Source organism: Lachancea thermotolerans (assembly GCF_000142805.1).
Source record: "Lachancea thermotolerans CBS 6340 chromosome E complete sequence".
Taxonomy (NCBI): Eukaryota; Fungi; Ascomycota; class Saccharomycetes; order Saccharomycetales; family Saccharomycetaceae; genus Lachancea; species Lachancea thermotolerans.
The window spans coordinates 795,740-809,776 of NC_013081.1; the positions used below are offsets into that span (position 1 = coordinate 795,740).

Here is a 14,037-nt window from a genome sequence, read left to right on the forward strand (position 1 = left end):
TGATGAATAAGTTTAAAAAGAGACTGCAGAGAGCGCTTAAGCGCTTGTCATGTAACTATGATGCTTTCTTGCACTCGCGCGCGCTAAGCTTTCCTGTGTTGTTATTCCCGTGGATCGTCGCTGCCACGTGAATCTGCAGCCGGCCACTGAAAGTTAACGTTCTCTGGCGGGGTGAAGAAATTGAAGTTCACTTGTATGCTATCCCAAAATCCTGGAGGCAGAGGTATAGATGTCTTTTGGACGGGCTGTCTGTCTCTTATCTCAGTAAGTTGCGCGGGAGTTTTGTCTCCCGAACTCTGAACTAAGTCCGTGGGCGGGTTCTCACTTGTGCTAGATGGAGGCTCCGTCTGATCCTCGTCTTCAACGCCTTCATACAATGGACCAGGCGCAGTGTCAAGCTCGGCTTCGAGATTGCTGTTGAAGTGGAAGTCTGCTGGCAGCGGCTGGGAGACATCGGGGAATAGTTGATGAGGATCGAAACTTTTGTGATGAGGACCAACTTGCGAGAGATCTGTGGTAGTGAAGTTAAAGTCATGCGCCCATGGCGGTGGCGGTCCTTGTATAGGAGGGGGCTGAGGGTTCGTGGCAGCCTGAATAAATGGAACCTGAGGGTTGGGATTTTTCGGGCTGTGTTGCGATGGGCTCACAATACGCGGATTCTTAGGAATTACTGGGAATACAGGACGCGCGGCGTATCTTAGTTGCTTATAAGCTGAGTTGGGGCTTTTGTTGTCGACAGCATTGATGCCCTGAATTGGAGAGCTCCAGCTGCCTACGCTCGTAGGAGATGGCCGTTGTCGGTCGATCTCAATGCTACGTGCTGGGCTTGGAACTTCTATTGGAATAGCAGGGCTCTTCTCATTGCTGATCTTGGACTTGAAGCTCTTAACCAATCTGCGTATGTATTCTGGCTTTTTACTGAACGAGAACAGAACCTCGCCCAGCAATGCGCATGAGTTCCACTGCTGCCCCAACTTCAAGAGAACCTGCTCCAGAACGTGGTAGCATTTCAGGGCTATTTCCGAGAAAATAGAACTTGAATCGTACATGTGGTGAACGAATATCGTCATGGCTTCAAAGAAACAGTATGCGTGACCCGCGTAGCAGTATCCCAACTCGTCTCTATCAAGCAGGATTTGGCCAACCAAACTTAAAGAATGCGCTGCTTGGAATGCGATACCAGCCGAGAGATACTGCTCATCAGACGCCCTGACCATGTCGTGAATGTTAGACTTATGCAGCAGACACAGAGTCTTGTAGTAAAGCGCGTTGACAAAGGCCTTTGGAATGGAGTGCTTGGTGAAGATCTCGGCGTTGGAGTGGTACGTCAGGGACTCGGGCAGGTTGTTCCGCCAGCGCTGCAGCAAAAGGTCGAAATGTTGTATTAAAAATTTGGCGTCGCAGTGGGCCGCGGCAGGGCGGTTGAGCTCGCGGGATATCCGCGACATGATCTCTGCTATCTGCACGGTGGATATAATGCAGTCCATGTGGTCCACGGGCATGGAGTGCTCGGGCGCCTCGCCCTCGAAGACAAAGTCGTCGTGGGTCAGAACGGGAACGTCGCAGTCATCAAGATTTATGGCCTGGGGCCTGCCAATTGATATCGACACAAGAGTATCTATGACGTACAAGATCCACCAGATGAGCTTGCGGGCCCTCTTTTCGTTCGCGGTCAAGGTGGGGTGGAAGTCCGCGGAGCGGTGCAGGCCGTAGGTTTGCGCTATGGTGACGGCGTTTTTGATGAAGTACATGGGCATGTGGATGGTGTTTTTTTCGTTGAAGGCCTGCTTGCTGAGCAGCATCATGCCCTGCAGGAGGCACACCTCGTTCTCCTCGTAGCGGCCGTCGTACAGAGACTTGGCGCGCTGGTAGAAGATGTTGGAGGCCAGGTCCGTGGAGCCGTTCTTGTCCATGAGCAGCGGGTTGCGGGAGAGCTTCACCGCGACGCACAGAATCGCCTGCAGGAGGAAGATGGAGCAGGTGTTTGCCGCGTAGGCCTTGCGGAACTCGGTCTGGTTCATGATGGGCATGAGCGGGTGGATGTAGCGGAAGTAGAGGTCCACGAGCTCGTCGCAGATCTGCTTCGACGGCAGCAGGAACGCGCCGGTGATGCGCAGCATCTCCAGGTTGGCGACCCTGGGGCTGCCCTCGCCCGAGAGCGGGAGCGCGGAGCGCAGCTTCTGCGCGGACGCGAAGTTCGAGCCGTCCGGAAACGACGACCCCGTCAGCATGCTGAGGAAGCTGGAAGACCCGAAGTACACGTACACGCGGTCGCGGTCCTCGCGCTCCGCGTCGAAAAACACGCCGGGCTCCACGCCGCGGCCGCGCAGGTACTCGTCGCCGTAGGGCATGCCGTTGGACACGGTCTCCTTGACGGTCTGCTCCTCCTCGTTCTCACGGCCCTGGCCCGCGCCCTGCCCGGGCCCGTGCCCGTGCCCGTGCCCGGGCGCGCACCCGTCGGCGCCAGCCGACGGGTGCGCGCCCACCTCTGCGTCGTCCTCGGCCTTCAGCCCGGCCTCCGCGCCGCCCGCCGCGCCGCCCACCTTCTTGCCGCGCTTCACCTTCTTCACGTCCCGCAGCCGGCACACCAGCCCGAACGTCTGGCACGAAGTGCAGGGCACCCGGATGTTCGCGTCGCACCGGACCTTTCGGTCGTGGCACACCTCGCACGCCCTGCTCGTCCTCGGCTTCCTCACCCTGTATGCGCTCTTCTCGCTATTCATAGGTCCACGTCGTCGCCGCGTCTAGGATCTGGGATACTCCGCCAACCGTGGTTCGTCTTTTCTCCATCGCCCAGAAACTACTTTCCCACACCAGAGCTCGCCTTTTCATTTTCTGCCCAGGGTCAGGGCCAGGGCCACCATGAAGGGTTGAACCCAAACACTCGCCGGCCCGCCCGCCTGCCGCACGCAGCACGCAGCACGAACATTCCCACCGCCGCCGCTCCTGCTGACCTAACGCCCCACGCGTGCAGAAAGCGCAGCCTTGCAGCTGACCAAGGCTCCCGCCAACGCTGTGCCGATCTTCAGAACCGCTCGCGTAATCCGCTGTTATTTCTTGGGTTTTTCAAACCCGAAATCATGCTACCGTATGCAGCTACCGCATGCAGCCACTGCGACGAAAAGCGGATAACCAGCCCAAACCGCCGGCGCGTGGCGGTGCGGGCGCGCGCCGGCCAGACGCCTTCTCCATGGAGATCTGCGTTTCCGTCCCGTCGAGAAAGCGCTAGCCGTGCAGCGTGCGAAGGTAGCTGCTGACGCCAGCGGCAGAAACGGAAGCAGGAGGAGAGACAGAAGCGAAACTGAGAGCGAGAGAGAAGAGAAACACAAAAAACAAAAAAAAAAGCTATTCCACGGACGCATCTCCAGCGGAAGAGGTGCAGGTGCATGAATAGGGTGACGCGTAGAAGAACCAGCCCAAGCTTGAGCACCAGCACCAGCACCAGTACCAGCATGCGCGTGAGCACAAAAACTCGGATTTGGAGGTGAAAGGCCGATTTTGGCGTGGAAGCGCCCAGGCACGGAACGGCACGGAACGTTTCCGCCGCGAGCCGCCCGGCAGGCGTTGCTATATCCGCGTCGTAAGCGGTGGTTGTGTTAGGAGTTAAGGCATTGTTCGGAATAGCGGTGCCTTCATTTGCGACCGTTTCGCGCGGTGTTGGAGACGCCACGCCGGGTGACGTCGTTCGAGAGCTGCGCGACGTAGGGGGCGAGCTAGCGGACAAAGAGGTGGCGATCGCGGCAGGCAGCGCGGTTGGATCCTGCTGACAAGGGCTAAGCTTCCCAACAAAAGCGATGTCACGGGGTGATGCACGCGCGGAGCGCGGAACGGTGCGGTGGACGCAGCGGAGGTGCAGCGGCCGCATGGATGCGCAGCGCAGGCGCGGCAGGGGCGCGGCAGGCAGGGGAACGGCAGGAGAACGGCAGTGGAAGTACTATGCGGGAGCAGCAAGGGGAGCAGCGTGTTGGGCGGGTCGCGGTGTGGAAGCGCAGCGCGGGAGCGCCGCACGGGAGCGTTGCTCCCGGCGCGTTGCTCCCGGCGCGTTGCTCCAGGAGCCAGCGGCGGACAGCCGCCGAGTGAGTGCGAGTCTCGGCGGCTGTCCGACGCGGAGGAGCGACCGTGGAGAAGCGCTAGCAGCGCTTCTCCGCGGGTACGGTAGGTTTAGTCAGAAACCGTCCAAACAGCAGCCCGTAGTTTTTTGCTGTGTTCTTTAGCCCGGGCTTTGTTTTGGGGCTAGGGGGAAATTCATGTTTGGCAATTATTGGCTGAAATTAGATCTGCTGAAATCGTATCTGCTGAAATACGAGAGTGTAGGCAAGGTTAGGAACACGGCGAGCGATGGCCCGCAGATAGGGAACTCCGGGCCGCGCGGTATAGCTTGGCGCGCGTGTGCAAGGGTGGGCTGCGCGGCCGGAAGTGTAGAATGTAGCTTTGTAGGGACGCGGAAGCGCTGGGGCGAGGCGGAGCGCCGGGGCGAGGCAGAGTGCCAGGCCTGGTGCGGTCCGGGCGAGTCCCCGCCGGCCCAGTGGCACGCTCCGTCTCCGCGCGCCCCGGTCTCTTGCCTGTCGCGCGCGCCACGTTCGTTACAGGCTACGGGCTCTTCTCTCCATTGTCTCAATCACCTGTCTGAAATTTCAAGTTCGCAAACACTCGAGGTGCGCCCGGCGTGCCGAAGAAAACACAAGATCCCGTGAAACCGCTCGCAGCCCCGAACCAGAACCACCATGGACACGCGCGGCGTAAGTTGGAGCAACGTCGCTGCGGTATCCACCGCAGCGGTCGCGGTGGCCGCGCTCTACCGCGCGGCCACCGCGTCCAAGACACTCACCGAGCTGGCGCCTCCGCGGCGCGGCGTCGAGGACCTCATCGGCAACACGCCCGTGATCAAGATCAAGTCGCTGTCGAAGGCGACCGGCTGCGAGGTCTACGCCAAAATGGAGCTCTGCAACCCGGGCGGTAGCGCCAAGGACCGGGTCGCGCTGGGCATCGTGCGCGCGGCCGAGAGGCAGGGCCTCCTGCGGCCCGGGTTCCCCGACGTGGTCTTCGAGGGCACCTCCGGGTCCACCGGCATCTCCATCGCCACGATCTGCAACGCGCTGGGGTACCGCGCGCACATCTCGCTCCCGGACGACACCTCCGCCGAGAAGCTGGCGCTGCTGGAAAGCCTGGGCGCGCAGATCAACAAGGTCCGGCCCGCGGGCATCGTGGACCCCGAGCAGTACGTGAACGCCGCGCAGCGCGCGTGCAACCAGCTGAACCAGTCGGGCGACGGCTCTCACAGAGGCGTGTTCGCCGACCAGTTCGAGAACGACGCCAACTGGCGCGTCCACTACCAGGGCACCGGGCCCGAGATCTACCGGCAGCTGGACGGCCGCATAGACGCCTTCATCGCCGGGTGCGGCACCGGCGGAACCATTGCCGGCGTCGCGAGGTTCCTGAAGGAAAAGCTGGGCGGCCGCCTGCGCGTGGTGCTGGCAGATCCCCAGGGGTCCGGCTTCTACAACCGCGTCAAGTTCGGCGTGATGTATGACCGGGTTGAGCAAGAGGGCACGCGGAGACGCCATCAGGTCGATACCATCGTTGAGGGCATAGGCTTGAACCGCATCACCCACAACTTCAGCCAGGGGGAGCCGTACATCGACGACGCCGAACGGGTGACTGACGGCCAGGCCGTCCGCATGGCCAAGTTTCTGTCGGTGAACGACGGGCTTTTCATCGGCAGCAGCACGGCCATCAACGCGGTTGCGGCCGTGAAGGTGGCCGAGAGCCTCCCGCCAGGCTCCCGCATCGTTATCATAGCGTGCGATAGCGGCTCCAGACACCTCAGCAAGTTCTGGAAGGAAGCGCTGTGTGTGGACAACGAGACTACGCTTAGAGAAGTCCTTGCGGGCTCACAGTAGCTTGTGTATTTTACATATCTGCACTAGGCAAACCACCCAAGAATCTGCGAGCCAAAATTGGAAGAAATACGCTCCTACGAGACTGGCGTGCGAGCGAGCAAGCGAGCCAAGGAAGCGGTTTCCCGGCATCCCAGCAACTTCCGCGGCTGCTTTATGCTTTCCTTCCATGCTCGCTCTTTCGTTTTGCCCTTAATATCATCTAAGTGGTATTTTTCGAAGAAAGCTCATCTCAAACCAATATACCAATACGCGCACAGCTAGTACCAAATCCACAGCCATGGACCCTATGATCTATGTGTGCCCGAGCGCATACCTGTCATCACAAAATACCGACAGGTGGCACAGCGAGACATTCAAGCCCGGGTTCGTACCGATACTGCGATCAGACTTACTACGGTTCAGAGATGTACTGGACCAAGTAGTATCCCGCGTGAACCAGCAGAAAGCGTCGAACGTGTACCAGACTTCGGACGAAAAAGAAGCGGAGGACCCTGCCAGCGAGGGCAAGGGCCCCGCCGGGGAAGTTTTACAAGACAAGACCTCACAGGGAAAGTATCAAGAGCTCAAACAGTTCCTGCCGATTTCCATTACACAACAACTGTGCACCGTGTCAATAGGCGAGTTGCAAGGCGAGGTCTCAGTGAGCGAACTTGAGCTGTTTGTTCGTCGACTGGAAGAACTGACAGAGAAAAGAGCCGGAGTGCGCGACTCAGTGGAGTGCTGGAGCTTTATCAAGGGTCTAAACACTTTCAGTCTTTTCCTCAGGAGCAGCGGTTTAGAACATCTGAAGACAGTTACACATTATTGGACGGAACTCTTAGCACGATGGCCAAAGGAGGAGAACAACGCTGTCACGCAGCTACACATTGAGGAGAACACAGCTCGATTCGTTGGAGACCAGAAATCGGACCCACCTTCCCTGCGCACTGAAGACCTCGATGAAGATTCTGAGCAACTATCAGGTTACTTCAAAGAGTTAAAAGACAGAAGTTCCGTACCCAAAGAGGACGCTACTTCCACTGACTATAATGTGGACGTTTCCACCTTGAGCGACTTGCCTCGCAGCTCACTAGACCAGCTGTGCAAGGACATCGTGCACTTCCGCACACGGGTGTTGACCATTGAGAAAGAGAAGCGGGCAAAAGAGCAGTACGAGGAAAACAGGCGCATGGGCCAGCACATGATGAGAATGTTTGACCAAATACGGAGGAGCAAGGGATCCGCTAAGCCCGCAGGCGAGGAAGATGACAACGAGGGGGAAGCACAAGGGCAGAACTTCGGGGACGCGGAAGATGACGGCGAAGATGACTGGAGCGTGGAAAAGCGCAATAGAGAGAAGGCCGAGAAAGACGCTGACAAGAAGTACGCTGAGTTACTTGAACATTACACATCCCGGGTGGAGCCGCGCCTGAAGTCTCTGGAACAGCAGGTCGACCGCGAGGCCGCATATGAGCGCTCCATTGAGCAGGAGCGGGCCCTTTACTTGAAGGAACTGCTCCATCATGCCTACAGCCCATACTACGACCACCACCGCTCCTTCAAGGAGGCGGAGCAGCATCAAGACGACGAGGATCGCAGGCTAACAGCCCAGCTAATTCCTCGCGCCGCGGAACTGGGGGCAGAAGAGGAGCACCCTGCGGCAGAAGCAGAAACCGGCAAATTCAAACTGGAAATCCGGAAAACCCAGGCCGGTCCCGAAAAAGACGTGCTGCCGCAAGAAGACGCTGCACTTTCGGAGCTCCTTGCAAGGCTACGTAAATCAAGCGTGATCCAAGACTCGGTTGTGGAGTTTTTGGGCGAGTTGGACGACGACTTAGTCGACTACGTTATAGAGCACATCCGTGAACACCGCAGCAAGTCCGCTCTACTCCAGGAATTGAAGGAAACTTTCGACGAAGACGCGCAAACTATCGTAGACCGTGTCTGGCAGATGTTCGAAGACAACGCGCCCGCCGCCTAGAGCTACGGTCCATTGAGCGTAGCTGGCAGGTTAAAACCGATGTCCAAATCACGTGAACACAGTACTGTCAATGGATACACCGTTTATATATCGTCCGGAACGGGAATTGATTGTTTACGTCACCATAAACGGTGTATGTTTCCTCCTCGGCTAGGCGAAGTTCTAGACGCGACATCGCGGCCAAGAACCGATCTGTGGGTTGCCAACCGCGAAAAAAAGACAAGGAGAATGTTGAACCGTGTTTCAGTCAGTGCATTTTAACTGTAAGCAGCAAAAGCACGAGCTTGAGGGCCCCAGCAGTTGAGGAAGTTAGTGCGGTAGTTGGCGACCTTTGAGCCAGCATACAAGAATTTTGGCAGACCAGGAATCATTCGTTTTTCGGCTGGATCTGGCAAATAACAGATCGTTCATCTTTAGGCGTTGAACACCAAGTTTTAACTATAGTCATTCTTTTATAGCCTCGTGAAGGTCTCCTTAGTGAAATCCCTCAACAGCCGGCACTAGCCTTGGACAGCACACGATGATGATCTTGTCGATGCGCAAGTTGGCGCTGGGTGCTCTGCTTGTAGCAGGCGCTCGCGCGGACGGGTGGACCGATCTGCTCAGCAAGTTACGGGATAACGGTGCCAGCGGATCAGATTCTGGCAGCGCAACCGCAACATCAGTGAGCGCGGCGCTCAGTACCTCTCCACAGGCCACCCCTAGCTCGAGCCCCGTCTCGTCTAGCATTGCGGCGGCGCGTTCCACATCTTCAGCCCCAGCCTACAGTGCAAACTCTCCTTTATCCTCTGACAACGCCCCAAGTACAAGACCTACGACTCAGCTGGAAGACACGACCTCCCACCACAGCCATTCGAGCTACTCCCCCTCTGACACTCAGTTGACATCCTACATCACGTCTGCCCAGTGGACTACCTCAGAGAGCTCTTCGCTCGATCCCGTCTCGCCAACCTCAGAAAGAGTAACTTCGACTGCAGCGCAGTCTTCTGCAGAACAATCATCCGAGCTCACATCCTCCAGCAGCTCGGACCATCCTAGTCTCACTAGCGCTTGGGTGGCCGGAACCACTTCGGAAACTCCCAAAATTGAAACTCACAGCTCAAGCAATACAGTCTCTCAATCTTCTCACACCAGCCTAACGTCAACATCTACATCCAATGACGCCACCAAAACGACCTCCTCCACCGAAGGCTTTTTCTCCTCCGTCGCTCAAGCATTCGCTGAAAGTTCTCAGCAATCAGAGACGACAAGCTCTGACGCGAAAACTTCCAACCAGAACGAAGGCACTACTAGCCAAAGCGCAACCGCCATTAGTCAGAGTCAATCCGCTACCAGTCAGAGTGCAAGCACCACTAGCCAGAGTGAAACCGCTACTAGCCAACGTGCTGCAACTACTAGCCCAAGTGAGGCTACTTCTAGTGAAGGCCAATATACCCCCAGTCAGAGTGAGATAACCACTAGCGAGAGCGAGAACACCGCTAGCAACAGCGAGACCTCTACCAGGCAAAGCTCTACAACTAGCCCTAGTGAATCTGCCGCTAGCTCAAGCTCGACGACTATCTCGAGTAGGACAACAGCAGGTCAAGAAGTTAAGAGTAGCAGCAGCATTGTGACCTTGTCAGAAACTACGTCAGACACTCAATCAACTGAGAGTTCTAAAGTCCTCACTCTATCCACAGAAACGAATCACGAAGATACTACCTCTTCACTAACAGGAACTTCAACACCTTCCGTTGAGCCAACAATTTCTTCAACTGAGGCAACCACGTCAGTCAGTACAACTTCTTCTGCGCGCTCCACCTCAGATCTTTCTACAGCAACAAGCGAAACAAGCTCTGAGGATTCGGCCACTAGTATTTCCTCATTAAACACAGAAGAAAGTACTGCTGCGCCGTCTTCAACAAACGATCCTGTTGAGTCAACCCAACCGCGCACAAGTTCCCTAAGCACTGACACTAGCACCTCACTGCAATACGAAAGCACCGCTTTGTACGACTCAGCAACATCCAGCGCTTTTAGAGATTCAGAGCCACAGAGTATCTCATCTCCTGTCTCGACTAATCCAACTTCGACAGTTATGAGCGAAGGCCCCGCGACCTCTTTCGCCATATCCACCTCGTCCGAGACACCAGAAGCACAATATTCCTCCGCTCCAGCTGCTTCGCAGTTCACGGCGACCGGATCGGTCCTCACTTCTACTTTCCCTACTGAGGTCTCAAGCACTGCAGAAGAAGTTCAGTACACAACAGAAATATCAGAATCCTCAGAAACTACCAATTTCCCTACTTCCACTGGATCCTCCTCAGACACAGTATTTTTAGATGTCTCGACCACTTTTGGGTCTGTTGTTTCAAGCGAGACCTCATATCTTTACACTGGCTCTTCACATCAGACTTCCCCAGAATCGTCGCCTGAACCAACGTCTGAACCAACTTCAACTGACTACCAGTATACAACGAGCGGTTCACAAGACACCTCAGAGCAGATACCTCAAACATCTCCCGCTCCAAGTGAGGCAACGATCAGCGTTAGTTCAACTCCTCAATACACAACCGAGACCACTCCTATGACGAGCGCGTCTGGATATGGTGCAAGCTCCGCAATAACCCCAGAAAGCACCAGTGAGGGCGCTTTTAGCTCAGAGCCAACTTTGACAAGTAGCCAAGCTCCTGTCACCGAAAGCACACAAATCTCATCTTGGGCTCAGGATTTGTCTTCTGCCCCTTTGTCTTTGGCTGACGCTGCCACATCATCCCCTCAATGGAGCGCCGAACCAGCCTTGTCAAGCACAGATTTTCCGGCTAGCACAGTCTCGTCAAGCGCAGCTGATATACCCACTTCAACAGCCTTTGGCACGTCTAGCGGGCCATGGCAAACTTCGCAATGGGATACTGCAGCTGCCTCTTCCAGCACCGAATACCCTCTAGAGAGCTCAGCGACAACAGTCTCCAGTGGGAGCTCAGAATCCCCTCTCCCCGGAAGTTATATGACGAGTGCAACTTCATCGGATGCCGAAGGGAGCTCCGAGAGTGTTTACTCTAGCTCAAATTACTCACCTGGTATGGTTTCGACTACTTCTCAGTGGGTTCCTCCAACTCTATCTTCCAGCAGCGACTATTCTACAAGCGCAGAACAAAGCTCAGGCAGTTTTTCGGTCACTGATCAACCTTCTGTGAGCGATACCCCCTCGAGTTCTGTGTGGAGCCCAAGCACCGATTCTACAGCGAGCCAAGATCTTTTCAGAACATCCTCTTATAACTCTGAGCTGAGTTCAGAAGCTACAACCCTGAGTTCAGGTTATACAGCTAGTTCCAGTTCAATCTTTTCTGCGCAAACTTCAGAAACTTTCTCTTCGGAATATGGCGTTACATCAACACCACCAAAAAGTTTGCCAAGCTCTCAATATTCTGTCAGCTCCTCTCAATTGTCAAGTGATACAACCTTGGTGGTCAGTTTGAGCTCAGAATTAGCCTCTTCGGTATTCTCGGAATTTTCGTCTGGCGTGTCCACTGGGTCAGCGGTCTTATCAACCCCTTCGAGTACAAGCACGCTATATGCTTCTTCATCCGAGGCCGTACTTTCGAGCCAACCATCGGAAGGGAGCACGTTATCGTTGCCCTCCTCTTCGTTGGGCGCTTCGTCATCATCTCCACTCTCAAGTTACATTGTAACTTCAAATCCGGTGTCAACCTTGAGTCCAGCACCAACCTCAGATTCATTTGCAACTTCAAGCCAAGCATCGGCCTCAAGTGATCAATATGTTTCAAATGCGACTCCGTCCTCATTTATCGGTGCTACAACTACTCTGGATACTTTGTCCAATAGCGAAGATGTCTCCTCTGCAAGCACCGACGAGCCTACGAATGTTGTGTCTTCCTCTGCCCCTAATGGAGAGCTAGGTTCGGTGACACAGCCTGATGCCAATTCTGTTCCAATGACAATGCCAACCACTGCAGTACTCACATCTCCATATCCCGAGCAGGTCTCTGCAACGTCTGCGGCGCCAGTGGAACCACCTATTTCTAGCACCTTTGTTCCAACTAGCACCTCGAACTGGCTTCCAACAGCTCTGGTGACAGCCAGCTCGGACACCAATGATACCCAGTCTGGATCAACAGACTCAAATGGTTCGCAGCTTGCCACTCAAACGCTTCCCCAAGCGATCGGGGCGCCTACAGAAGTCAGCCAACCAGAAGGTTACACGTTGATTACGATTGGTTTCAAGCAAGCTTTGAATTACCCCTTTGTGGTTACAAACGCAGTTACAAGCGCCCAAATTTTTGCCTATCTGCCTGAGACACTCAACTTCCCATTTGATGACGCATTTAGCGACATTACAGTCGCTAGACTGGGCCCCTTAAAAGTAAGCAACAGAGACTACTTGCTTACTATAGCCGAAGTTTACTTTCCTTCTGCACAAGTTGAAAACCTGCAAACGCTGATTCAAAACGACGAAAGTAAATTTTACGCCAAGAATGCTACCAAAAACTTGTTGGCTGCTTTTGTTGATGCCACCATTCCTCTGACCGGCTTAGTGGAAGAAGAAGGGTCAACTTCATCTGGATCTAGTCAGAGCTCAGGAGCTTCATCTAATGTTAGCACCTCTTCTGAAGGAGAGAGCGAAGATGGAGGAAAATCAGGTTATAGAAATTCCGGAACTCTGGGATCATCTTACTACAAGTCTTCCACATTTACAAAACAAGGAGGTAGAAGCAAATTAGTAGGACTAATTGTTGGCGTTGTTTGCGGAGCCCTGGTTTACATTGCTTTGATGGTGATAACTTTTAGGTTCATCATCAAAAAGATGCAGCTTAAAGCCAGCAATCCAAACTTAGATGAAACGTCAAGTGTCGGTTCGGCTTCCGCCTCCGGTTCATTGCCGTACGGCAATGAGAAGGTTGCGGATGATCAAGCATCCATCACCCCAAGTGCCAAAATCAACAACTGGATGCAACAGAACCACTATGATGACCTCGCTGCAGGCAACAATTTAGACAACGCCTCAAGCAATGAGAAGCCCAGCGCTCTCAAAATTTCAAGACCAATTGCTACGGAAAATTCGTTGGGATGGAATGATGTCTAGATTCAGATTATTTCCACCCGAAGTTAAGTTCAACAAGAGTCTAGCTTGTTAACTTTTTGTAAACATTTTTAAACTTAAATTGTATCATTATTGTATTTTGCTCGGTATCACTCAAGCACTCAGAAAAGCCGAACAGGACTTGTAGAACTCGTCAGGAGCCTCAGTAATGAGCACATGTCCCGTATCAAACTCTTGAACTTCATAGTTCGGGAAGATGTGCCCCAGTTTTTCATAGGTGCTTTTGATCATCGGTGACTTCAAACCTTTCATAAACAGGACAGGTGTATCAGAACGTATTCTGTATCCCTCTCTGCTGAGAACTACTTCATCGGGCCAAGATTTAATTTGATCCAGCAAATCTGTCATCTCAAGAAGGGGTGCCTTATAATCAATATATGGGTCTAAATCGCGGGCTTGATCGAACGGTTTGTTGTTGACTGGAAGTTGTGTGAATCCTTGGGAGAAGTAGAGTGCTGCTCCCGCGTTCTTGTTCGTGGGGACTTCACGAAATATCTTGATAACTTTGTCCTTCCACCCCTTGCTGCCTTTCTCTACCTTGATCTTCTTGTTACAGAATTCTAGGATTTTACCGTAATTCTGGTCAACGTCCGTTCCGAGATCATCAACGTTGTATGGCGGCATGTCGATAGAAACACATTTATGAACATTTACTGCTTTCGAAAGCGATGTCAACAACCCGACTTTCCCGCCCATCGAGAAGCCTACAAGGGAAACGGGTTTTTGGGGGCCAATCTTGTCTTCCAAAAACTTAGCAACATCTCTCGCCATTGTCAAATAATCGTAAGGCTTCGCAATTTCTGACTTTCCATGATTCCTCAAATCTAAATTGTACACTTCGGTTCCCAAATCTTTCGAAAGCTTGCGGCCTACGGATCCAAAGGTTTTGCCTGACCCGAACAGGCCGTGTAAGGTAACAACCGGTGGCCTCTGAGTATTAAAATCCGGTGACTTGAAGTGGGTATATGCTAGATCAACTACAGGCTTGTAAGGCAACTTCTCATGCACTAGTCTTTTGATTGGCATTGCAAATAACCTAGGCTTTGTACGGTTCCTGGAGGATCAGTAGTGTCTTT

General features: G+C 54.1%; 5 protein-coding genes across 5 annotated transcripts; 3 read left to right on the forward strand and 2 right to left on the reverse strand.

Annotated features, from left to right (window-relative positions):
- Positions 1 to 101: 101 nt before the first annotated feature.
- KLTH0E08778g (KLTH0E08778p) lies at positions 102 to 2,723 on the reverse strand (the record flags this gene model as incomplete). The annotated part of the gene is made up of 1 exon (XM_002553812.1): positions 102 to 2,723. One exon carries the CDS (start codon positions 2,721 to 2,723, stop codon positions 102 to 104), a length of 2,622 nt encoding a protein of 873 aa, XP_002553858.1.
- Positions 2,724 to 4,724: 2,001 nt separating this feature from the next.
- MCY1 (putative cysteine synthase) lies at positions 4,725 to 5,900 on the forward strand (the record flags this gene model as incomplete). Its single annotated transcript, XM_002553813.1, has 1 exon — positions 4,725 to 5,900. One exon carries the CDS (start codon positions 4,725 to 4,727, stop codon positions 5,898 to 5,900), a length of 1,176 nt encoding a protein of 391 aa, XP_002553859.1.
- A 277-nt stretch (positions 5,901 to 6,177) lies between these two features.
- On the forward strand, positions 6,178 to 7,860 carry SNU71 (Snu71p; the record flags this gene model as incomplete). Its single annotated transcript, XM_002553814.1, has 1 exon — positions 6,178 to 7,860. One exon carries the CDS (start codon positions 6,178 to 6,180, stop codon positions 7,858 to 7,860), a length of 1,683 nt encoding a protein of 560 aa, XP_002553860.1.
- Positions 7,861 to 8,380: 520 nt separating this feature from the next.
- On the forward strand, positions 8,381 to 12,943 carry MSB2 (Msb2p; the record flags this gene model as incomplete). The annotated part of the gene is made up of 1 exon (XM_002553815.1): positions 8,381 to 12,943. One exon carries the CDS (start codon positions 8,381 to 8,383, stop codon positions 12,941 to 12,943), a length of 4,563 nt encoding a protein of 1,520 aa, XP_002553861.1.
- Positions 12,944 to 13,054: 111 nt separating this feature from the next.
- On the reverse strand, positions 13,055 to 13,987 carry EAT1 (putative hydrolase; the record flags this gene model as incomplete). Its single annotated transcript, XM_002553816.1, has 1 exon — positions 13,055 to 13,987. The coding sequence occupies one exon, from the start codon at positions 13,985 to 13,987 to the stop codon at positions 13,055 to 13,057; it is 933 nt and encodes a 310-aa protein (XP_002553862.1).
- Between the last annotated feature and the right edge of the window lie 50 nt (positions 13,988 to 14,037).